General features: G+C 41.8%; 1 protein-coding gene across 1 annotated transcript in view; it reads left to right on the top strand.

Annotated features, from left to right (window-relative positions):
* Positions 1 to 26935, top strand: part of pigk (phosphatidylinositol glycan anchor biosynthesis, class K) — a 50179-nt gene that overhangs the window by 14542 nt on the left and 8702 nt on the right. The window contains exon 10 of the mRNA XM_061731941.1: positions 15557 to 15632. Coding sequence (XP_061587925.1) covers positions 15557 to 15632 — 76 coding nt within the window. The remainder of the gene's footprint in view (positions 1 to 15556; positions 15633 to 26935) is intronic.

Genomic DNA, 26935 nt, shown 5'->3' with positions numbered 1-26935 from the left:
CAGATTCTTCTAAGCGTTCGTGGAGGACAGTACCTTTGGGGATTTTTGGGAACACTGAAGTTATAGTTAGATGTGCTATAAATGGATGTTAACGTTCCTGTCAGAAAGCTGCGCCTTGCAGGCCGAGATCAGTATTTTTGGCCAAAGAGGAAAAAAAATCCAACATCAGAACATCTTTTCCAGAAGAAACCTGCTGCTCCAGGGGTGTAAGGTCATTAATTTATCTGAAGTTTACCCTTTTCCTGTTATCTTTCCATGTTGTATTCTCTGTAACAGAACTTCACAGAAGTTCTTTGTCTGGATAAGGCAGCTAAAATCAATAATGATGGACATCAAGTCTGAAGTGCCCTATGAATATGCAACCAGTTAAAAATCACTGGCCTCCACAGTTGTCGTTACTCTTTCTAACCATAATAATACGAGAGTCAGTTAGAGCAGAATAATTTAAAAATGATTTGCAGGGTGTGGCCATTGCTACCATGCTACATGCAGTCATGGCTTTCTTTTTGTGCCCATAAATATAACAATTGTACATCCAACTATAAAGGAAAATAGGATCCAGCTTGAAAAATGTTGACGTTTTCCTTACAGTTGGTCTAGGGCAGGCGTCGGCAACCCAAAATTCAAAAGTCTCGTATAAGCCTTAGAATGAGGGCAACACATGCTGTATGTATCTATTATATGTATATTATATATAGTTATATATAGTTATATTAGCCTACTATCAAAATGACTAAGTTGGCTACAAATACATAAGAGTTCACATACCTGCATAAAAGCGCAGTCCGCTCAATATCGATCACATCACACGACTCAACACAATAATTGAGGATGCTGGCGCTGAATTTATGTCCTTGATTTGCTGATCGGTGATTCTGCTGCCATTTTAATGGCCCTTTCCTTCACTGTCTTAGTGGAGAGAGTCTGTATTATCTAGGTTTTGTTTTTGAAGTCTGCAATGAATGCAAATGATTTGGTCCAAGAAACGTTGAATCCTCTTTTCTCCTCAGTTATTTTTCTCTTTTTCCCTTTGGAAACAATCCCTTTGGCCGGTTTGTTTACAACAGCCACCTGCCTGGCGCCGCCCTGCTGGTAGAAACGTGTGTCGCAGGCTCCGACGCAAATCTTCGTTAACAAAAATGTGGAAATTTTGTATTTATTCTACACATTTTTACAGTATTGGAAAATGTTAAAAATGTTTGTCATGTTTGTCCCAAAAATGTATTTTTCTCCCTCATCTATTTCCATTTTCAAACATTTTTGAAAAAGCTCCAGTGCACCACTAAGGTGGCTCTAAAGAGCCGCATGCGGCTCTAGAGCTGCGGGTTGCCGACCCCCGGTCTAGGGCTACGCAATATGGCCTAAAATGAAACTTTTAAGACATTTTATTATCTATGACTATAATTCTGTTAATGGTATTATTAGGGGCTAAAGTAAGTGGAACAGCCAGGAACATGTTCATGTGGAAGTCGGCAGCTCCATCTCCAAAACCAGTAACAGAAGCACGTCTACTAAAGTTAAACCACCTTAAATGGTCACGTTTTCTCTTTACTGTTTCTAAGATTACCCCTGCGATGTCTGAGTCCGGGCCGTGACCTTCCTTACAGCTAGCGAGCATGAGCACCAGCTTCCCTCGTCTCCAGTTCTCCTGCGCTTCAGGATGCTCACATTTCTCCCAGTAACTCTCAAGTGATGGTTTCAGTGTGACAGGAATTGATTTATTTGCGATCCCTGCACTGCAACAGAACACCGGGGCAGACAGAGCACATGAATTGTCTGTATTTATCTTTAAACCAACATAATACAATCTCCACCTACACCGAAACTAGTAGTAACAACAACAGATCACAGATTATGAACAATTATAAAATCCTGTCACCCATTTTTTGAAAATTTTTGATAACTGAATCATTTAAAAAAACAAAACAAAAAAATGTCTTTTAGCTCCTCAATATTTCAGATCTGTGGATTTTCATTGTGATATGACACAGTTCTGGTGGTTAACTAATGAAGGCAAGTTTCTTTATATAGCACAATTCAACAACAAGGTGCTTTACAAAGACATTAAAACATAAATAACGAACATGATTTCAAATTTAAAGAAATAAATAAGAATAATAGTTGAAAATCTGATAAAATCAGTAGTTAAAATATGATAAAGTTCTGAAAACTACCAGTGCATATATAGAGCATTACTCAAATGCAGCTGAGAACAGATCTGTCTTCAACCTGGACTTAAATGCACCGAGTGTTTCCGCTGATCTGAGGCTTTCTGGGGGTTTGTTCCAGACATGTGGAGCATAGAAGCTGAACACAGCTTCTCCATGTCTGGTTCTGACTGGACACTTGGAGTTCAGGTGTGACAGAAACTGATACAAAACCAGATCCAGATGACCTGAGGGGTATGGAAGGTTCATACTGAGTCAGAAGGTGACTGATGTATTCTGGTCCTGGACCATTCAGAGCTTTAAAGACCCGCATCAGAACTGAACTGAAATTGTGTGTGTGATCAGACAGGCCCACACCAGACACACTAACCCTTACCCTGGATTCACGTTGAAAGCGCCATAGGCGTCCGGTTGCCATTCATTTTCTATGAAAGCGCTCTTCAAGAGGCGTCAGAGGCGTTTGAGGCTTTGGACGCGTCCAGAGCCTCCACAGGCGATTTTTGACGCTTTCAGTGTGAATCCACCATTATGGCGCTTTTGCACTAGTACCACCTCAGCTCGGTTCTACCCGTTTTGCGCTTTTGCATTAGGGCTGAGACGGGTAGAGCCGCTCCAAGCCGATACATTTTTCTGCAACCATTCGAGCGAGGTTCTATGCGGGCTGAGCCGGGACTATTTCTGAGGTCACCACCCTCCTCGCCACTGATTGGTTGGGGGGCGGGGCCGTCATCAAACTACAGGCCCCTGATTGGTCGGGGGTGGGGCTGTCAAACGTTTAAATCAGGAAGCGGGAGTCAGCGCGAGAGCGACTCGCTGCGATTTTATTATACAGCACAAACGTCTGTTTGGTGATCCAACTCTGAGGTGCAGATGTTCATAAACCTGGTGGCTGTCGAGAAAATTAAAAAAGGGATGTAGACGGGCTGTTTTTTTCTCAGCCCCTCCCGGCTCCAGCTGATTTCTCATCTGCGCCGACACAAACAAAGGTGTTGCGCAATCGAGTACGTCACAGCAGCTTCACCCCGACCCCCCCACTTCTCCCCTGGCTGTGGAAAAACACACGGGTGGAGCCGCGCCGAGCCGAGCCGGGCTGAAGCGAGACTAGTGGAAAAGTGCCATTAGAGATCAGCAGGTCTACAGTGTGCCCCCTATTGGGCGTGGCCTCTGTCTCATGCTGAGTCAGCCCAAAGTGGTCCAGAGCGTTACTCAGGTCTTCAGTCCATTTGTCCAAAGGGTTGTCCACATGGATGTTAAACTCACCAACAATAATTACTCGGTCAGAATCAACACAGATCATAGACAGCAGTTCACTGAGGTCATCAGAAAAGTCTGGATGAGGCCTTCAGCTGTACATCCACGTGTTCAAAAGACTGAAAACTTCCAGGAAATCACTGCTAACATTGAAACGACTCATTAAATAAGACTCCGACCCCCCTTCTCGCCACCGTCTCACTCTGGCCTCGCTGATAAAACTACAACCAGGAGCGGTCGACTCCATGAGAACAGCTGTTATTTTGGTCCAACCAAGTTTCAGTTAGAAACATCAAATCCAGGATGCTTGGTGATAAAATCATTAATTAAAAATGTTTTCCCAGCTAAAGACCTGACATTTAATGAGGCCAACTGAAGTGTTTTAGAGATATTGTTTGCCCCCCTGTGTTTGGGAACTTTCTATGGCACATGGGTATGTTTATTATATTTAAAGATATTTTAGAGAGCAACTCTCTGTGTTTAGACTGGGCCACATTTCTCCTTCTGTCCCCTGGAAGTACAGAAATATTAAAACCTTCTAATAAACAGGGTCCCAGCTCGAGGGGCTGAGGAAAAGTCCTGGTCATTGGTGCTGTTGGGAGGGTTGGAGGTAAATAACGACCCCTCTTTCCGAAGCAGATGGAGTTCCTCCTCAAGGTTTCTGCCGGGCTTTGCTTGTTCTCGTTTATCTCAGCCTTGGCACCGAGTACCGATGGATGACCTACGGGATAAAATATGTTGGAGGTGAACAGTTTCACTCCGACTTATTTAATCCATTTGCCTCAAAAAAGATGCCTGCGTCCCCAAAAATGTTAAAATGACTAATAAAATGCACTGAGTGGTCAGCACATGTAGATAAAAGCCATTTATTCTTCCCTCTCCTCCTCTGACGGGTGGTACCGTTCCACTGATGAACACAGCTGCATTCACTGTGTTTAATAGTCCGATCAAGTCCCGTTTCAGGACCTCCGATTGTTGTCTGTTTGACCCTGTATGCAGAACGATGTTTTTCACAGTTGGATATTTATTTGCAATTTCCTTCAGATTGTTGACCACATCCCCATGAAAACAGAGGACTTTGGTCTTCTTACCGCACATCCTTCGTACATCATTTACAGCAAAGTCACCCACAATCAGAGTCTCAGGCAGCCTTTAGCTTTCCTTGTGGCCTTTTACTTTTTAACAGGATGTCAGTCCTTGCCGTTGCTTTGGGATGGATGGTCATCCGATAGAAATCCAGAATCCTCGATAGTGGAGTAGATCTGTTCTGCAGGTTCATACTCGGTTGTTTTTTAGGTTTCTTGTTAGTCCTCCCATTCACGGCGGTCCAGTCCTGCTTCCTCCCATGTTTATTTGTTTATTTATTTGTTTATTTATTGAGATCCCCATTAGCTGCAGCAGAAACTGCAGCTATTCTTCCTGGGGTCTTAACAAAGTAATGCAATACAAAAGAAAACAAAATAGAAAAAATAACTTAAAAAATAAAAATACAGAATAAGAGCAAGAAGAAAAAAAAAAATATATATATATATATATACAAAATCAAGATATTTTAAGAATCAAGACAAGAACAGAAACCAAGTCAACTATATCCTCCCCATATATACCTAATATATACCTAGTGTATATATATATATATATATATATATATATATATATATATATACACACATATACATATATATATATATATATACATACATACCTATACATACATACACACATACATATACCCATCATATAATATTCTATCATATCTAACATTCCAAGTCAGTTCTATATTATATTCACACAGACACACATATATATATATATATATATATATATATATATATATATATTCATCCACACATACATACATACATACATATGTATACACACATACATACATACATACACATATACTCATATATATCTATTATATAATGACACTACTATGCAATAATACCATCGTATCTCATGTACTAAAACAATCATATTACATACACAACTATTCCATACCGAAACCATTACTTGGATAGATGTTTTTTAAGTAGTATTCTGAATTGATTATTGTTAGCGAGTGTACAGGGGTAGATGAGTTCCTCTTGTCTTGTCCTCTTGGAAGTGAAGGCCAGTCCCTTTCACAGGCCCGTCCTGTGATACGTCCTCCCACCTCCAGGAGACGGGATTTAATTTTTGGTTTTGCACTGAGACAGTTCCAGGATTATCACTTGATGATTTGTTATAATGAAATAACAGTCAAACAACACAATTTCCAGTTCATCATTCTTCACGTTAATCACTTAATTGGAAAAGGAGACCAGCAAATCATCTTCAGCAGCAAACAGCCTTTAGCTGCAGACTATTCTTACAGTAATCATGCAACCAAGGATTAACAAGTCTCATGACATGGCTTTTATCTACTAATCGGGGCTCGCAGGGTCATCCTCTGCCAACACTTCAGGATGATCTCGAAAGCAATCACTGAGAGATGGCAGATTACAACCTGTTCACGAGGCCTGTGCCCAGATGCCACTACTAAAGTAAAAAAAAAAAAAAGGGTTTCATAAGACCTGAAACTGGGTTGTAGAGGGCTCTGGGTGACCTACAGAAAGCACATCACAGATGTTCTGTAAAACAATCTGTTATTAAATGTAGTGCTGCTTTAATCCACTTTTGTCAACTTGTTGAGCCACACGGACAAACAGAGGAGGGTATCGAGAGAAGTTGAACTCATTTCCAAATTCACACATATTCCTAAACAACCTTTTTTTCTTCTGGACTGGCTCCTCCGTTAGGTGCATGGCATTGTGGGACTCTTTAGTCAGTCACTTCAAGCCATAGGTGGCTGTTGACCTTCTCCTGCGGGTTGCGTGTTTCCCAGAATCATTATCGCCATCAAATTAAAGCTAAAGCCGCTGCCTGTTGAAAGTGAGCTTAATATAATTTGTGACCTGCAGCGCTTCACCGGGCCTACATAAACTGCTCTGGCTTTTAGGAGGGCAGATGTTAAAAGGAAATTTATTTGACGTAAACATGACATCTGGAGAGAGCAGTCATATTAAAGCTGGAGGTGGGGAATCGGGGGCAGTCTCATCCATTAGGATCAGTTAAGTGGGCTGAAAAATCCTCTCCAAAACTCTCCTCGTGGAAAATAAAGTGGAAAGCAGTTTGAATTGAATTAGAGCTCATCTCTCGTGTTAAGTTAAAAGGGGGAGGGTGAAGCGTCTGTGAGGCGTCAATGTTCTCAATGACTCCTTTCTAGTAGCTGAAAGCGCTCAGAGCTCCGTACGGAGCTCAGCGGGAGATTGCCTCTCTCCTCACCAACTCATTCTGTTTTCTCTGTCTGTCAGAGAAACATCTTCCCTACCGCGCAGAGATGTTGAGAGAAGAGCGCCAAGGCACTGGAGTTGAATAGAAAAGAAAAGGATGAGGTTGAGAGAGCAAACATTTCTTAAAGAAAAGTGAAAAGTGTTGAGCGACAGTAACTCAAGAAGATGAGACGGTAAACGGGTATTTTCACTCAGTAAGTGGGTGGGAAAGTTAGGAAAAAAAACAGCCTCTTACTTGACCCTTAACTGTGCTGCTGTGTCCGACTTTCTGTCTGCAGCGGATGTTGCATTAAAAACAAACAAAAAAAATGATGGAACCTCTACATGTCTGCATCTCTAGAGAATCTTTTATCGCCATTTAGCCATTTACGGTTAGTAATCATATGACGGGAGTTCAGTTTCTTGGGAACTAAACTGTAATTGTCATCCTACCAGTTGGATTATATTATGACAAGTTGGGTCTTATTGTTTTACTTGCATATAATTAAGTGTTATAACAATTATTATCCCTCCCCTGAAATTATAGAAGGGTTTCAAACCTTTCCAAGCTGCTGGAAGCCAATTATTTGGAGGCTGTTAATGGCTGGTTATAATGTTGTCTTTGGTGTGGCAGTCACGACTGTGCTGCTCCCAGTTCAGGTGTGAATGCACGCAGAACTTTCTAAGTTCAGGTGTGAATGCACCCAGGACTCTCCGAGTTTAGGTGTGAATGCACCTGGGACGCTCTGAGTTCAGGTGTGAATGCACCCTGGACACTTGGAATTCAGGTGTGAATGCACCCTGGACACTTGGGGTTCAGGTGGGAATGCAGCCAGGACTCTCCGAGTTCAGGTGTGAATGCACCTGGGACGCTCTGAGTTCAGGTGTGAATGCACCCTGGACACTTGGAATTCAGGTGTGAATGCACCCTGGACACTTGGAGTTCAGGTGTGAATGCACCCTGGACACTTGGGGTTCAGGTGGGAATGCAGCCAGGACTCTCCGAGTTCAGGTGTGAATGCACCCGGGAGTCTCCGAGTTCAGGTGTGAATGCACCCTGGACACATGGAGTTCAGATATGAATGCACCCGGGATTCTCCGAGTTCAGGTGTGAATGCACCCAGGACTCTCTGAGTTCAGGTGTGAATGCACCCTGGACACATGGAGTTCAGGTGTGAATGCACCCTGGACACTTGGGGTTCAGGTGTGAATGCACCCTGGACACTTGGAGTTCAGGTGTGAATGCACCCTGGACACTTGGGGTTCAGGTGTGAATGCACCCTGGACACATGGAGTTCAGGTGTGAATGCACCCTGGACACTTGGAGTTCAGGTGTGAATGCACCCTGGACACTTGGAGTTCAGGTGTGAATGCACCCAGGACTTTCAAAGTTCAGGTGTGAATGCACCCTGGACTCTCCGAGTTCAGGTGTGAATGCACCCTGGACTCTCCGAGTTCAGGTGTGAATGCACCCTGGACTCTCCGAGTTCAGGTGTGAATGCACCCTGGACACTTGGAGTTCAGGTGTGAATGCACCCTGGACACTTGGGGTTCAGGTGGGAATGCAGCCAGGACTCTCCGAGCTCAGATGTGAATGCACCCAGGACTCTCTGAGGTTCAGATATGAATGCACCCAGGACTTTCTAAGTTCAGGTGTGAATGCACCCAGGACTCTCCGAGTTCAGGTGTGAATGCACCCTGGACACTTGGGGTTCAGGTGGGAATGCAGCCAGGACTCTCCGAGCTCAGATGTGAATGCACCCAGGACTCTCTGAGGTTCAGATATGAATGCACCCAGGACTTTCTAAGTTCAGGTGTGAATGCACCCAGGACTCTCCGAGTTCAGGTGTGAATGCACCCAGGACTCTCTGAGGTTCAGGTGTGAATGCACCCTGGACACTTGGGGTTCAGGTGGGAATGCACCCTGGACTCTCCGAGCTCAGGTGTGAATGCACCCGGGACTCTCCGAGTTCAGGTGTGAATGCACCCGGGACTCTCCGAGTTCAGGTGTGAATGCACCCGGGACTCTCCGAGTTCAGTTGTGAATGCACCCTGGACGGTTACAGATGCTTAAGATTCAGTTGTTGAATGCCACATTCAGAGCGGATCTGGGACGCTTGAGGCCACAGCTACAGAACCACCTGGGCACAAATGTCTCCCAAACCACTTTATTACTCCAAACAAGACGTGGACTTTTTGCTAAGTTCTTTTATAGCTACACTGGTTCCCATGGAAACCAGACCTCTGCTCTGTCCTGTTGGCTCTGAGAGTCATTTTGGAAAAAAAAAAAAAAATGTATTTCATTTTTATGGCCTTGCCTCACAAGTTCCCAGTCAAGCTACAACTATTTCTGTTGCTCTCCTTTAGCTCCAGACTGGCTCCTTTTTAACCTGCACAGATCACTATGGCAACGTGTAATGAATGGAGAACATCCAGCAGAGCAGTTTCTGTATAAAATGTAACCGTCAATTCATTGAACGTTGATGATGCAACAACATCATCAAGGATGATGTCCCAGACAGAAAAATATAATTAAAGCAAGACTGAAATGTCGCCATGCAGTTTGGGATGGAAATTGAAAACCCAGTAGTTCGATTCCAGGGAATCGTTAATCACTAGTTCCTTCATAAGTTCTGCCAAAGTCTGACCGGTTCCGCTGCGTATTTTGGCCCAGAATTTTTCCAACATGGCGTCGAGAAAGAAACGCTCCAAAATTTGGTTGTATTTCATGAAGAAGGACATTAGTTTTAGTTGCAGCCATTGACGGTATATAACAATGGACAAAGCATTCGGTCATGTGACCCATTGGTTTCGGAAGACCCGGAGGTTTTGAGGCCCGTTTTCCTTCGTCCCAGCTCCTTCAGCCGAACCCTCTCCAAATGTCCGTAGAGCTACCATCAGACCTTTACAGCTGGGAAACACCATTTGATATATACTTGACGTTGAAATCAAAAATGACTGTGGCGTTTACTCGACGCTGGCTTTGTACAAACAGAAAGTTACTTTGCAAAGGGCAGTAGTTTGACGATTACAAATAGGGAAGTGATAACGGCTAGTGTGGGAGCAAGGAGTGTGTTTTGTTTGCACATCTGTCACTCGGCCAATGGAGAAAGTTGTGAGTGTGTATGTGTGTGGAGGTGTGTCTGTGTGTCTGTCACTGGGCGGGGTGAAGCAATCATATTATCACCAACACCTGCTTGTCATTGTGGGTTTTTTGTTTGTCAGAGAGAGAGGAGCTGATCATTTCTGTTGACCGCAATATAAGAAATATACGCATTATATGCATATGCAATATAGTTAAACATCCATTGAATGCAAGCCACCATCTGTCATTTGAAAGTGAAATATTTTAACTGCGCGCCAACAAATAAATAACCAAAGAATGCATCTACTGTTTCATGTCGGTTTCTTGGATTCAGCGTGTCGGACAGATCTCAGCCAGTACTCTCTCAGCGGCTAATTGTTTTGGAAGATAGTCGCCTTACAGCTAGCGAATGGCTGAGCCGACTGCCAAACAATCATATTAGAAATAAATGAAATGCGTGACATAAACTCTCCTGGCGTTGTACAAAAAATGTTGGTACATACTTGGAATTACAGTGTTCATTTGTACTATATATGAACTGTATGTAACTGGATGAGAATCAATAAGATAAACAATAAGGAACCAAATTGATTAGCAATATCTATAATGGAACCGGAATCCCATCTCTCATCGTCACCCTCTTAAAATAATTGCCAAGTCAGTTTTTTCATTTTAAAAAAAGATCAGAAACAATTTAACCAAAGGTTTGTTGTTTTTTTTCTCCGTTGTTTGAAAATTTAGAGAAAAATACACTATGACTTTGGCCATTATTTTAAGAGAGTGAACATATATATTAAATTTATAGTCCTCAATTGGAGTAGAATCATTTCCAGGTTGTTATAACAGATTGAAAATGGTCAACTGAAGTCTATCCGTGCTTTGACACTGAGATCAGATGTTTGCGTTTCAATCACCAGGCTGAATCCTCCACAGAAAACCTCCTGCTTGTCTTTTTGTGGGGATTTCTGCTCTGATGGAGAAGAAAACAGCTGAAAGTGTGGTGCCAAAGCTCCGATTCGTCCCGTTGAATCTTCTGTGACACCTGCTAATGGCTCTTAATCCAAACATAGAGACACACATTTCACATTTCAGTGCTGGCACAGCAGAACTTCATGTGTTGTTGGAACGTGCACAGATCAAAACGATGAAATGGGCATCAGTTACGTTGCAGAGTGTCTTTCAGCCCGTTTTTCAGCCCGTCTTTCATTCTTTCATAGACTGCCTCAGACTGGAAAGTGAAGAGGGTTTAAAAGCTTTATTTTGCGTGTTTAGTCGTCAGAGGTGTGCTGACACTGAGTTATATAACAAATCAGTTGTATCTTCCTTTTATTTCTTTCACATCACACCTGTTACATAACAGAGCTTATTGAAATGTTTGTGAAATGAATGTAGCTCGGGCAAATCTACAACCTGTTAATGTCTAAATAATGATATATTGCAAGTAGCTGATTATATATATTTTTTTCAGTGGACCTACTGATGTCCTGCGTTTTGCTTTACTGACTGTAAGATCTTAGATGTGTGTATATTTGCATATAGAGTGGCTAACGGAGATCTGATCACAAGTGGTCACTTGAGATGTATCTGGGGACACATTTTAATGCCATGTGTGAACACATGTCCTCGCTGCTGTCTATTTGAAATTGGATCTCCCGGGAGGCGCGATAAAGCCGAATCTCAACACCCTCTTTAGAGGCCAAAGTGGATAATGCTTGCTCACCTGTGACTTTGACGAGGGGACTGGGCTGAAGATCATCCCCCGTTGAGCTGGGCAGTGGGGGGGCTGAAGTTTTCAGAAATAAAAACCTCCTGCCAGTCCAGGCTGTGCTTTAAAGAGCACAAGCTTTGTTATGTGCTTTACCGGTGACCAGAGGAGGGAGGCCATGGGGGGAAGGGGGAAATGTTGTCCTCCCTTCTTACTCCCATCTTACCGGTAGATTGTGAACAAGCTGCAAACGAGATAAGGCTCGGCAGACTTATCCCCAAATATCACGCTATATTAGTGTAAATGCAGCCTGGTCTCCGATGTTTGAATGTATGCACGGACTGCTTGAGGTTGTTTCTTCAGAAGACATTCGGTACACTGGTTATTTTGTGGTTTAAAAACTAAAAAATCTAAATTGTAAAATCCTTTCTGACTTTTCGGTTCCTGTCAACTACAAGGCCGTTCAATCCTTCTGAGCTCGGAAGGATAAAACAATATGTCTTCACTAAAAGTGTATGTCTGTGAGGTAAAATGCTCCAGTGTGGATCTGCTGCTGCATCATTGTCTGCAGCAGGGTTGTGTTTGTGGGACTGACTCTCATGTGGTCACTTTAGTCTCCTGTGATTAAATACTAGGCCTGTGTTGAAAAAAAAAATTGATTTTAGGACTCTAAATCGATTCTCATATTAATTCCTAAAAATCGATTTGTATGTCTAAAGATCGATTTATTTTTTTTCTCTCTCATCATTACATTACAACTTTTGGTATGTTTAAAGATATGAAAACATTAAAGTTTTCAGTTATAATTGCATACATTGTCTATATTTCATAACCTTATATACTGTCTTGGGGTTACATTTGCATAAAATGCTAAAAACAAAATTCTCAAAAATTAAAAACCGAAATAAACCAAAAATGGAAAAAATTTAAACGTAATGTGGGGAAAAAATAAAACCGATTTCATACGGCCTCTGTTTGCTTCCCTGGATCTGTTTGATAATTCTGCCCCACGATGTTTCTGAAAGCAGTTCTATCAGCATTCTGGGAGGTGATTGGTCCTTACAGCATCATTAGCTGCCAATACTTGCTCTTGAATCTCAATATAATACTAGGATTAATATGTTGCATAACTACACAGTCATATAATTCATGCAACAGCTCAAAAAACTGTTTTAATAACACCAACCCAAATCAATATCGGAATCGAATTGGATCGAATCAAATCTTGATAATCGATTCCGAATCTTAAGAATCGGAATCAAATCGATTCTTGACATTTGAATCGATCCCCAGCCCTATTAAATACAGCTGTGACTCTGAAGCAACGTTTTGATAAGTTACTGTAATAGACACTTTCCTATCACTTATATCTCCATCTGCCTTCCTGCCATATAATTTTGGGTTAAATTGATCCTTTTTACATGAAACATTGTTCCACAGTATATATACTTCTCAATAGATATGCATAATGAATTGTAGATATTTGAAATGACTTTTTTTAACACTTATTCTAATTGCAAATATTGGACACTGACTTTTACCGAATTAAGAGTTCGATGGTGGATATCTATAATGACTAAAAATAGAAATGTCTCTTCAGTTTAGATGATATAGTGTCATTTTGTAAATCTCACTCATCACATTTGGCTCCCTGCAACATCTTTCTCTTTCCTAAATGGACCAGAAGTTGTAAGTTTGCCATTTTAACACATTGGAGGTGATTTATTAATTCATAAAATCTTCCATTTACTTTAAGTCCCATTATGAAATTTAGAATATTTAATGTAATGCTGATGATGCCTGCTCTGTCAGATGGTTACTCCAGTGTCTCAATGTCTTAAAGGTGGCTGTAAACTTATAAAGCTGAAGTGGTGGGTTTTGATGGCACCACTGGAACCCGCTCTCGAGATCAGGCTTACCTGACTCGGCACATGAAAGCAACCATCACAAATCTCGGTTTAAAGTGGACTCTGACCTTTTAGGCTAGGAGCCTGTCTGACCGGACAGCACTTAGAAACAGCAATCCACACATTCGTCACCAGTCTGCTGAATCACTGCGATGGACTCTATGACGGCGTAAGGTGGGCCTCCGTTGTTTGTCTGCAGATGGTTCAGAACGCCGGGGGACTTATTTTAAAACACACACCAGATCACATTCACCCATTTTAGCTTCATTGCACTGGCTGCCTGTTCGTATTAGGATCAATTTTAAAATTATTTTATTTCCTTTTAGGTACCTAGAAGCACCGCCCTATCTCTCTAAGATGCTACTTCCTCACACACCCCCTTGCTCTCCCAGTCAGCTGATCAGCTGGTTTGGAGTAGCCCAAAAACAAAGCGTAAGCTCAGAGGAGATTGTGCTTTTTGGACGGTGGCACTAGAACGTGCCACCGTCCTGGTCAAACAGCCCCGCCCCTTTTCTGTTTATGTTGTGAGGTTTGTGAGTTCTGGAGGAAGAGTAGTACATCAAATTTTCAATTTACCCGATCAAATGCTTTTTCTGCGTCTAGAGATTTCTGTTTATGTTATGTTAGTTTGTTTCATTAAAACAAAACAGCAAACAAAAACTTTTTTAACAGATTTTACTGTGTTCATTTTTTATATTTTTTAATTTTGTCAAATGAAAGTTCTGTTATTATTATGTTTCAGTTTTGTATCTTTTCATTTGCTTCCCTGAACAGCATGTTGGTGCGCTGTATCAGCTGAAAGTGCTTTATAAATAAGAATGTCACACTACGGTACGGAGAACCCCCCCAGGACTGGGACTGACTTGCTTTTACAGTTTCTGGTCGTTCTGCACTGGTTCCATCACAGTTTTTGTTGCTTTACATTTAAGATTCAAAGATGGGGAGATGGGGCCCAGCTTAAACAAAACAAACAAACAAACAAACACATATTTGTTATCCTTTTAAGAACATAAAGCGTTACTAGTGAAGCACCGAAATGAAAATTTGTGGCCGAAACCGAAACCGAAAATAATAATAAACACTTGGCCGAATACCGAACAATACCGAACATGGTTCTTCAGCAGTTTTTCATTTATCACCATTGCATAAATCAAATACATTTGATTTAGGCATGCTTTTCAAAGAAAAAAATCTTTTACAAAATTACAAGGTAGAAAACATTTATTGAACATAAAAAAATCAACATTTTTTCATTTCCCAGCATTATGTTGCGGTTCCACCTCCTCGTGAATGTTAGGTAAAATTCTTATGGGGTTAGTTTTTGGTTGGCCAACGATTTATGTAGTGCGCAACGTTACGGGACGGAGCGGCCAGTCTATTTCCTTATTTTACAACGGCGTTATTAATTGTTCGTTTTTTTCCCCCACTTATTCCACCGAACACCGAAAGTGTTTTTTTGCCATTTTCGGCCGAAATATTTCGATTACCGAACAATCGGTGCATCACTAAGCGTTACTAGTCTTCTTCTTGCAATTTGATCATGTTTTAATTATTATCATGTTTAGGATCTCAACAGAAGACCGGCTTTTCAGAAACCCCAGATGTTTGATGTGCAGTGTCGACAACAAACGTCCTAAACAAACCTGGTCGGAGCATAAACATCGGCTCTGAAACTCTAACCTTCATTGGCTGCTCCTTTTCTGTTCCTTTGGTCCACAGAAAAACTAGTTCAATACTGGAGCCGGCTCAACAGTTTGGAGCTCCTCCAACACTCCGTTCCTCTGCATTTCAGTGGAGAGGCAGTGACAGAGGTTACTCAAAGGATTGATTTTACATTGTGTGTCACAGAACACTTTTTCTTTTTGGCTTATAAAGTTGAGTTATGGTGAGACACTTTCTGAATACAGAGATGGTCGTTAGGGTTATTGAATTCATTTATCCAGAGAATAAAAGTTCTCATTTGCTTCTGTTTGACTCCTACCTGAAATAATATGCCACACATGCACACACCATTAGCAGAAACACAGTCTCTTTCTCCAGAAAGGGTTTTTATCATCCCTGAATAAATGTGTCCCACATGACATTTTTATGTTTTTCTTTGGTAATTTCTGTTCTGACAGTTCTGTTTTTGTGTTTTGTCTTTTAAGTCCTGTGACTGGGGAAGCAAACAAAGAGCTGTATTCATACGTGGACCAGCTGCCAGTGTCGGAGATCATCCATCAGGTATGACCCCCATAATAAATGTCAGGTTCATTCAGACCAGATAAAGAGCATTTATTTCTGGACCTGGGCTGCCATTCATTCAGACACCTATGTTTTTATGTGAAGCGTGTCCGTGCTTGTCCAGAATTTGGACACAGAACACAAAAGTTGTGTGCAACATCCACCGACGGATTCCTTTGTGCCGTTTCCATGGTGATGGTTCTCGGTGTGAAATGTAACTGCCTCCTGGTCTCGGCGTGCAGGGGCCACCGTGAAATCCAGCAGGAGGGATGGGCTGGATCGCGGCGAAGAATTGTGCATTCACCTCATTGCCAAATGGATTCTGGCTTTCAGTCAGGTTGACCTTCACAAATGAACACCTTTTCCTCCTCAACCCACCTTTTGAACGTGTGCTCCGCATCCTAAATAGCTGGTCTTTGGTCTTTTATCACTCTTGTAAGATTTTTCTATTATGAGGCCATTAAAAATACAGTTCCTGAACTTCCACTTCAGAAATGTTAGCAAAAAAAAGAAGCTGCATAAATCTCTGCATTAAGCATTAAATAACAGACGATGGTGCTTTAATCCAAAGTTCAGGTGTCGTGAGCAGCCTTTGTCTGAAATATAGTGGATACATTAATGTCTGACTGTAATTATGTGGTTTTAACTGTCTAGGTTTATCCATAACTATGATGTTTGGTTAGTTTTTTCTTCTTTACCTTCTCTGTTCGTTATGGGACAGTCTCTGCGGCACTAATAGGGGCTCAAATCACTCGCCAAAGAGACAAAACACCAGTAGCAGTTATCGGGCTTGGTGGTAGATTGGATCAGCTCTGCTGCCCAAAACGACCGGTCCATGTGTGCCCGTCAGCGACAACCATTCCTCTTCATTTCCCCTCATTTTGCAAACTAAAAGTCCCCTGAAATAATAGAAGAAATTGCTTTTATTTTTCCTGTGTATCAAACTACATAAACATAGATCTTGCAACTGGCCTTTTACAGCAACAAGCAGGTGTCTAAGGTGCTTTACGTCAATAAATAGTAAAACATAACACAGAGGGGAAAATAATCGAGGTAAAGTTTAACTGTTTAAAATCAGCAAAAGGCCCTTTTGACAACAGAGCTGGTAATTTTTGTTAGATGTGCTCTACTGTTTCACAGTTTCTGAGTTAATTTAAAATGAAATGGGTTTCACCTTTTCATTTTAATGACTGCTTAACATTGAAGTGTTATGTGTTCCACACAGTGGGCACTCAGGGGAATGCTGTCCATAGTTAATGGGATGTCAGTTGCAATGCCTCAAAGGGATTATGGCTTAAAATTGAAAAACAGGCAGACTATGTAATATAATTACTTTTTTTTTCTTGCCAAGTAAAAAGAAATAGTTGAAATGTTGCCTTTTCTCACTTTGAATGCTTAAACATAATGGAAGTAATTTGACAAGGGCTGAAGTCCTGGCTTTTTGGTTTCAAAGCATGTTGGCTCAGAAACATGGCGCTGAGCAGGGACCCGGGTCCCGTCAGGATTCTGCAGGAGAGGTCTCCACGCCCAGTTTCAGTCGAGGCACCATCAAAAGCTCAGCGACTGTTGGCTGGACTCAGATCTGCTTCCTGCTGCTCACATACGAGAGCCTCATAAAAATGAATTGAAAATCAGAACGCACAATTGAAAACTTGCACGGTTGCTCACACAAACACACTCCATTAAGTCTCCTCCGTCTGCTACTTGGCTCCAAATCTCGGCTCCGGTAGATTGTGAACAAGCTACAAACAAGATAAGGCTCGGCAGACTTATCCCCAAATATCAAGCTATTTTTATTTATTTTTTTCATTTTTCACTTTATTTTGTTCATAGGGACATTGTACATTGATAAACATTTTAATGTAAATATACCCAATTGTAGCCAGAAGGCTAATTTACATTGGCATTGGCAAGACTCAGTAAAAAGATACAATCAACATTACACGACACACAATATGAACAACAATTAAAAATCGCACAACACTGAAATTGTTAATACAATAAACAATTATCACAGATTTGAGACGTTTTAAGCCATTCCTTGAGATTTCCCTTCAAGGAAGAGTATGAGGGACAATCCCTTATTGTAGATGGAAGGCTGTTCCAGATTTTCCCGCCTACAACAGATAACTTAGGACTTAACTTAGTTTAGAAGACATTCGTACACTAGTTATTTTGTGGTTTAAAAACAAAAAAATCTAAATTGTAAAATCCTTTCTGACTTCCTGCTGCTCACATAGGAGAGCCTCATAAAAATGAATTGAAAATCAGAACGCACAATTGAAAACTTGCACGGTTGCTCACACAAACACACTCCATTAAGTCTTCTCCGTCTGCTACTTGGCTTCAAATCTCGGCTCGCTCCATTGCTGCACTTTCAATCCTTTTTCAGATATGTTTTTCTGTCTTTCGTGTCTTTCTGTTTACTCTCTCTTTTCTTTTTCTTTTTTTTAAAAAAATGCACCCGCACGTACAAATGCACGAACACACTCGGCAACCCAACAACCCCTGGAAGAGATTTCGATTATGGTCTGGCGCTCCTGCTGCGACGGAGATGGGAGTCCTGACAGACTGACTCATCTCTCTCCCTCGCTGTCGTCCGTCTGCGCTGCAGCAGAATGACCGGTGTCTGTCAGGCCCGTCGACGGGCCTCCGCTCTCTGATTAGCTGTCATAGAGAGAGCAGCACGCCGGGATATCTGTGTTCTCTGTGTTGGGCTGTTGCCGTGCCTCTTTTTGTTGCCGTATCAGACGCTCTCTGGTATGAAGAACAAGCCGAGACAACATACACACACACACACACACACACACACACACACACACACACACACACACACACACACACACACACACACACACACACACATTTCGGTCTTTTTGATATGAAAAAGTGGTCTGTTGCTGATGTCAGATTTGTCACAGATGAAAACAAATCTTCTTGTCTTGTTTATCTTCCAAGAAAAATGATTTTTCCATTTGCTCCCGGATCAGGCGATGGCTTGCAAATGGAACAGTCATCACTGTGACAGACAGTGGACATATAAGGCTTGCTTTATGGTGTGTAAATAAACTTGTCATTGTGTTTACAGATGTGTGTATGCCAGAGCTTGATTAATACCTTGTCATTGAAGTTAGTGACGGGATAAGTCCTTTTGTTTTGCCAGCTTCTCTGACAACTTCACACGTCTCATTCTGTTGCCAGCCCCTTATCACAATATGTTCAGTTCTGGCAATAACTTGAACTTTCTCTCTCCCCCTTTTTTTTTTTTATTTGTAACTCTCTTGTGTATTGTATTTTTTTTCCCTCTCCCACTGCTGTGAGCTCTGGTCCCTGGCATCAAATTGTTATTTGTTCTTTTGCCAGCTTGACGCCACCCCATATGGCTCAGGAGAATTGAAAATGGAAACAGTGAAAATTAATGCTTTGCCCCCCTCCTCCCTTCCCTCTCCATCCTCCGCCAAATCCTCCTACCCGCTCTCAGGCTGAAACAATGACACTTTTAAAAACGTGCATGTCGGATTATGTGCATCACAGGCAAAACCAATGTCTGTCTGTATAATCAAATGTCAATTGGAATAGGCTTTGATGCTCATAAATTCAAATTAATATCTTTCAGGAAAGCAAAGCATGCTTCACGAGAGAAGAATGCCTCCGCAGCCCCGACTGTGTCAGCACACAGGGGGGTAAATGTCAGGGCAATACAGTGTTTCAGGGGGCACAATGCTTTAATTTGGCCCTACCCAACATAAATTCGCTCCACTTTTGTCCTTGGAGTGCAAGTGCAAGGTGTTTCAGATGTCCCTCAATGGCCATTAGCATTATGAATAGCCATGTTAATTGACTCCAATCAATCAAATGAGAAACCGTTACTGTATCTTACTGGTGAAATGAATACACAACACAGTGCTTTTGCAAAGGAAGCAGACAGGTTGCCTGTAGGCTGCTGTCCTTGGTGCTGGATGTGAATTGTTCTGTGCAGCAGAGGAACATTGAACTAATCACTTCAAACTAATCACTTTCTGTTTTCCTTCCTTCATCCACATCCTCTTGTCTCATTCTTTTGAAGGAAAGAAACTTGAATGAAGATGAATTTTAGCAGCTTGTTTTTCTTAAAGAAATGTACTGTAAATATACTGTCCATTTAAAAAAACAAAAACAGTCACCATCTGGATTTAACCAAGAAAATGGGTAAGAGCCTCCCATTGGATAATTACTGCATGGATTTTTAAGGTATTTAACCCCAACCGATGCAGTGAGTAGCTTCTCCTTTCTTAAACAACTATGTTGGCAGACTTGGAAAAGATGTTGAATTGTTTTAGAAGGGTCAAACTATTACTACTATAGAAAACATCTAACGAGGTTGCTGAAACTACAAAAATTGAGTCCAAGAAATGTCCAAGACATTATTAAAACTGGAAGGATAGTGGGGAACCATCATTTTCAAGGAAGTAATGTGGTTGGAACAAGATGATTGATTGATTGGTGATTACTTAAACATTTGGTGAAATGAAATCATTAAAAAAAAAAAAAAAAAACAATAGAACTCATGGCTATGCTTAGTAGTGAAAGCAATATCATGTCCACATAAATAATTTGAAGAGACAAGAAGGGATCAGGACTAAACGGCTATGGGGCATTAAGAAAAACACTGAATGACCACTGAATCAGTTTGACTAATCAGGAAAAAAGGCTTCAATTTGCTCTGGAGCATAAAGATTGGACTTTAGAGCAATGGAAGAAGGCTGTGAGTCCAGATTCCTCCTGTTCCAGGGTGATGGGCACATTAACTGGTATATGCATGCATGTACTGTATGCATACATACAGTCAGAGGTGGACAGAGTACTCGACCCCAGTACTTGAGTAAGAGTACAAATACTACTGGTCAAAATTTACTCCGTTACAAGTAAAAGTAGCTCATTCAAAATATTACTCGAGTAAGAGTAGAAAAGTATTTGCTTTTAAAGGTACTTAAGTATCCAAAAGTAAATGCTTTTAAATTTACTTTAAGTAAAAGTAAGAGTAAGAGTAAATTACTATATTTTTTCTAAATTAATTTAAGGATCTTTTAACTCTTGTTTCTGAGAATTAACTCTTTGAAACCAGCTGCACTGATGTGCTGCTTTTAGAACCACAATGTTATATAAAACCTGCAGAAACACCAAAAACAAATCAAAATCGAGTCCGGCTCATTATCAGACTCAGACGACTCAGCGGATTGTCTTTCTTCTCCTGACGCAGGCGTAGCGATTGTTGCGGCTCTGTCTTGACAAACGCAGCCTACTTTGGCGGTATCGTTTTGAGGAGGCTTGACGTATTTCCGCTTTACGTACATCCCAGTGGAGAGCGTGCACTGTGATAGGTCTCCTCCTTTGACTAAAACAGCTTGTGTCCAATAGGATTTTAGGGAAGAAGAAAAAAGAGCAGACCTGAAAGTAACGAGTACTTTTCAGCCTTCCTAGAAATTTACTCGAGTAAAAGTAAAAATATTTGTCTTGGAAATGTATTCAAGTAAGAGTAATAAGTACCAAAGAAATCTAATACTCAAGTAAAGTACAAATCCTCTGGATATGTACTTAAGTACAGTACTCAAGTACATTTACTCAGTTACTGTCCACCACTGCATACAGTACAGACCAAACGTTTGGACACACCTTCTCATTCAAACAAATGGGGAAGTGTGTCCAAACTTTTGGTCTGTACTGTATACTCAACAATACACACATGCAAAATACAATCCTGTTGCACCTCAATTCGATACATATCATTTAATGAGCCCTTCAGAGTCTTCAGAAGCAGCCAACCAGTAGAATTATCGAGCTTCTCTCTCATTATCTCCAGCTATGATCTCCACCACATGTCAGCTTTTGACAACGCTGGATCTTCTGTGCCTCACAAGTGGGCCGTTTTTCATCCTGCTTTTTGCTCTGCTATTAACAGCATGTCATCACAAGTAATAGTTTAGTTAACAAAAGAAAGAGATGAGTTTTGTTATTTCTCTCAGCTGAAAGCTGGAAAATACAGATTACTGTTTGTATTGATTGCACTATCAGCAGCAACAGCGCTTGTTCTTGTGAACATTGATGAAAAGTATCTTAAAGATGCAACAGTTCTTAGTGTTGGCCTCCAAAGACACAGATGACCCGCTTGTGAGTGGCGTTCACGGTTTATGAAGCTTATACACCACCAGCCAAAAGCGGTGGTGGTGTTTGTGTAGAAGAAATCACAGCATTGTTGAAACTGGTTTATTGTCTGTTTTGCTTTCAGCTTTCATATGTTTGGTGTTGCGTTTTAACCACTTGGGCCAGTTCAATATACAATATCCACAATGCTATATTACCTTATCTAGGATTATTACTTGGACCACAAGAAAAACAGTGTGTTTAGGAGAAAAATGAGAAAAGAATCCTGGCACATGTTGAGGTTTTAGGGGATTTTTATTTATTATTTTATTTATTATGATCAGTTTATTGAATGAACAGACATTTCAGGTTGTAAATATTACCGTTCTGGCTTCAGATATATGAATTTCAATCATCCATCCATTATCTATACCCGCTTAATCCCTTGCGGGGTCACGGGGGTCTGCTGGAGCCAGCTCATTTTAGGTGAGAGGCAGGGGTTACACCCTGGACAGGTCACCAGTCCATCACAGGGCCACAAATAAACACACAAACCATTCACACAACCACACTCACGCTCACACCTACGGGCAATTTAGAATCATCAATTAACCTAGCATGCATGTTTTTGGACTGTGGTAGGAAGCCGGAGTACCCGGAGAGAACCCACACAAGCACGGGGAGAACATGCAAACTCCACACAGAAAGGCCCCTGCCGGGCCTGGGAGTCGAACCGGGAACCTTCTTGCTGTGAGGCAACAGTGCTAACCACTAAGCCACCGTGCTGCCTGAATTTCAATCAAATAATTTGATTTTTATTTTGAAATAACGAAATATGAGAAATGATTATTTACCTGTCCTTGACCTTTTTAAAGCTACAGACAGAAAGAGAGAAAAGGGTCTTCTGGCTCTGTACCTGGGGGAACACATCTATTATTCCTCTCCTCTTCAGGATGGAGGCTGCAGTGTTGGTGCGTTAAAACATTGTTCAAAGGTAGAGGCTAACAGCAGAGCTACGGTCTAACCAGGGCTACGAGGGACGGGAGCGGCTGCATGGACCTTCTGGGTAGAGACTCCTCACCGGTAGACGGGGAGCCCATTGTTCCCACCATGTTATCCCATTGTCCTCTCGACAGAAAAGAAGATGGGGTTTTCAGCAGAGGACGTGGTGACGATGCATGAGCATGGTTCATATCCCTCTAATGGCGCTTTTCCACTAGTACCTACTCGGCCTGACTCGGTTTGGTTCTTTTCCACTAGGGGTCTAACGTGCAGAGTAGATACTTTTTCTGTATCTTCTCTGCTGAGGTTCTGAGCAGCTGAGTCGGGCTGTGACATCATCACACTACAGGCCACCGATTGGTCGGGGGGTTGGAGTCAGACGTCTGAGTCAGGAGGCGGAAATCAGCGAAAGAGCGACTCTGACGGCTTCTTGTTCATTTTATGCGACCAGCGCAAAAGTCTGTTTGGTGATCCAACTCTGAGGTGCAGATGTTCATAAACCTGGTGGCTGAGGAGATGATTAAAAAGGGATTTAGACAGGCAATAAGGAACGACAAGATCTACCAGGAGCTCTGTCACTTCATAGCTGCTCGCGGCTCCCAGCTTTTCAGCAGCGCCAAGACAAACAAAAAAAAAAAGGGTTGCCGCTTGAAGCTTCTCTCACTCTCATTTTTTTACTTGATATCGAACAAAAGTCACAGACCCAGCAGCACATCTATCATCTCCTCCAGGTTCTACATCTTTAGTGTTGTTGTCTTCTTCATTTATCACACAATCAAATACGTCACAGCAGCTTCACTCCAACCTCCTACTTCTGATCTGGGTATTGAAAAGAAACAAGGGCAAGTGGAGTCGGGCTGAGTACTAGTACTAGTGTAAAAGAGCTGTGCTGTTGATCTTATTAGATGAAAAACTGCCTCCCCTTCTCAGTAGTTTTTAAGATGCGGTTCTCCCTCGTTATGCTGTGGGGTTCTAATTAACACGTCCCATCCCTGTCACTCACCAGTGACTGACTCACTGCTTTTTAAGTAAAAGATTTAATCTTTGCGCAGTAACCTTCAGTTTTGAGTAAATGATGTGCCATCTGTGCCATCAGACCGTAGATCACGTCTAGAAGATGGAAATTGCTGGCTTTTCCTTCTGTCACTCTGGCATCTCTTTAAAAAACTTGCTTGCATTAAAAACGATATCCATGCATAACAGACATCCATAAAAAAATGGGATTGTGTTTATAATTCAGGCGAGATGAAGCCAAAAGTATTGATTTAGCTGCATTTTTCATATATAACGAGGAATAATCATATCAAACATCAACAATCTGTTTGTTTATTTGTTTTCTATTTAATTATGTCGGGTGGAAATGTGTTTCAGCTGCTTTTTTCATCGCTCACTTTCCCCTCACTTCCATCTCGACATCTGCTCGGCTCCCTGCTGCCTGTGCTGATGTGGCTTCCTGTCACACTCCATCCATCTCCCTCTCATCTTTATCCCATGGGCTCACACACACACACACACACACACACACACACACACACACACACACACACACACACACATGCATACACACACACACTTACACACGGAATACATCCCCAGAAAGAGTCCCGGTCACGCACACCTCCGTTCACCGCGGCCTCGGAGCTCCACCAGCCCCAGCAGCCACATGCTCCCAGTCATCTCTCATGAACATCTCCGGACTCTCTCCCCTGCCCTCCAGATGTGTAGCGCTCAGCGCCTCTCCTCCTCCTCCTGCTGGAAACTCTGTCACCTCAGCTGAGGGTCAAAGGGCCCCGACTCACATACTGTTATCTGTGATGCTCTCAGCCAAGTGAGCCATCGTCTGTGCGTGTTTTGTGCTGCCTCTATGCCGTTTAGTCAGAGACCGTGCGATGGCGGTCTGAGCTGTCCGGCCAGTATCCATGGGATTCTTTGTTTTGTTAAAGTCTCAGTGGAAAAGTTCAGTCTTGTCGCAGCTGTCCGTCCGTTTTGACACGAAGATGGCTTAAGTCCGCTGCAATTTAACCAGTGAATCGAGGAGCCGCAGCCAATTCAACTCAACTAGAGCGGACGAGTCACTATCGATCACTTTTAAAACCATTTAACCTCTCAGCGCCAGCAACAAAATTCAATACTTCAACATGGCTGTAGAAGGATTCCTATAATGAAGCTAGTTTTCTTATGATTTAATACCTGGTAATAATAGTTAGTCATTTTAGAGTCCTCACTAGGTCACAAGGGGATAAAAGCAGGATTTATTGTTTGTTCTGTTTAGCCTTAATAGAAACGAGAAATGAAAACAGAAATAGCTAAAGCTGTGTCTACATATAAAGAAAAGCTCCAAATGTTTTGCTTTAAGCTGTAGTTCTTGTCAGCTTCAGTTCATCATCTTTGTACAAGGTAGTGAGATAAATATGAAGAGTTAATATGTGGTCCTGTGATGGACGGGCGTCCTGTCCAGGGTGTGTCCCTGCCTTTCCCCCGGACTGAGCTTAGGAGGGGGGTAGATGATGTCTGGATCAATGGATAATGTGTTGTAAGGATTTCTACACGAGCCGTCTGCCAACACAGAAAAAGACTGCTGCACAAACATCCATGATCCCTTTTGTCATTTTTGGCATCAGTCTTCTCACCAAGACAGTTGGAGATGAGAAATAGTAAGAGGCTTGTCACGTATAAAGGCTTCATGTTAAATGGGCAACATTTATATTGTATTTTATCGTCTTGTTGACCTCTCAAAGACTCCTCCATCCAATGTTGTTCATGCAATATGTCTTAGTGTGCGCTGTGCTTTTTCCACATCCCTCACACGCACTCACATCAGTTAACACACCTGCAGTAATGGGGGTTTCAGTGTCATGCCCGACGGCACTTCAACAGGTGCTGTTGTGCGGCCGGGGACTGAACCACTCACCTTGCAACTGGCAGACGACAGCTTCACTCCTCCAAACCACAGCTGCCCCGAATGCATGAGATTACACAGATGCACAAAGGGGGTGATGTGATGGCCTCGGCAGACGATCACAGGGACAACAGACCAATTGTTTCAACGTTGTTAAGAACTGCAGGGACAATACAATCAAGCAAAGCTGGAGTGTAGCGTGGGAGCCACTCTTTAATGAAAAAGTCCAATGAAAACTGCAATAATTCATTAAGAAACTGTGGACAGAAATGTAGATTTGAATAATTATTACACACATAGTTTGTTTTTAAGGATAGAAGAAAAGGACTCATAATAGGGCAGTTTTACTAAATTTGACTGAATGCCTTGTTGAACCTTTTCTATAAATATCAAAAAATATTCCAAATAAAAACCTGGAAATGCCTACAATTTTTGTAAAAACTGCCAATTTATGTTTGCAGAAGGAGGTTTTTCCAAACGTGCCGATAATCCAGTTTATGGCTAAAGTGTAATGGAAACACTTTTTGAGGCGTTTTACGTCTCCAGTGTCACTGGATATGACGTAGAGGTCAATCTAACATCATCATCTAGTTCCATCTGATTTTGGCCTCATTAATACGATGTAGTTGGAGCATAACGCTGATTGATCATTATGCATCACTGCGTTTCACGAGGGCTTTGCCCAGATGCAATAATATTGTCAGAATGTATAGATGTTGAGGTCTTCTTTTTCTTTGTTTTGAAGCGAAGTCTCGCAGGACGAGAGACGGAGACGGAACCAGGAGGGTTACGTTCATAAAAAGAAACATTTTGCTTTTGATTCTAAAAAGGTGTAATGGAAATCCACGTTCAGATTGAATTTGGCTCGACTTTAAATCTGAAAATGTTTTTCAAAATAGATAAAAAGCACAGAATTAAATAAAAGTCTGACAGACAATCTGAATTTGGTCGGATTTCACTTACAAACTGGGAGAAAACTTTGTTCAGTTGGTGGAGGGGTTATCTGTAAGTCGGATGTAAGAAGATGCTTTAGAAATGGGAACCATATGACGTCCATCTTCGCGGATCCCCCTGATCAGTGGACCGTTGTGTCCTCTCAGTTAAAGCTGCTTCGGTCAGCCTTCAAAGACCGTAGAACGCCACGAGGATGTTTGTTTGGTGCAGTTCAAAGATGGTTTGTTTTCTCAAAGATGATAGCTGAGACCTGAGGGAGAGACATAGAAGCAACTTTACTCTTTACAGTTTTAAAGCTCAACATGTGCTGCGTGCTTCAGTACTCACA

Source organism: Cololabis saira, chromosome 10, assembly GCF_033807715.1.
Source record: "Cololabis saira isolate AMF1-May2022 chromosome 10, fColSai1.1, whole genome shotgun sequence".
Classification (NCBI taxonomy): Eukaryota; Metazoa; Chordata; class Actinopteri; order Beloniformes; family Belonidae; genus Cololabis; species Cololabis saira.
The sequence above is the reverse complement of the archived record's forward strand: the minus strand, read 5'-3'. Positions and strand labels throughout refer to the sequence as shown.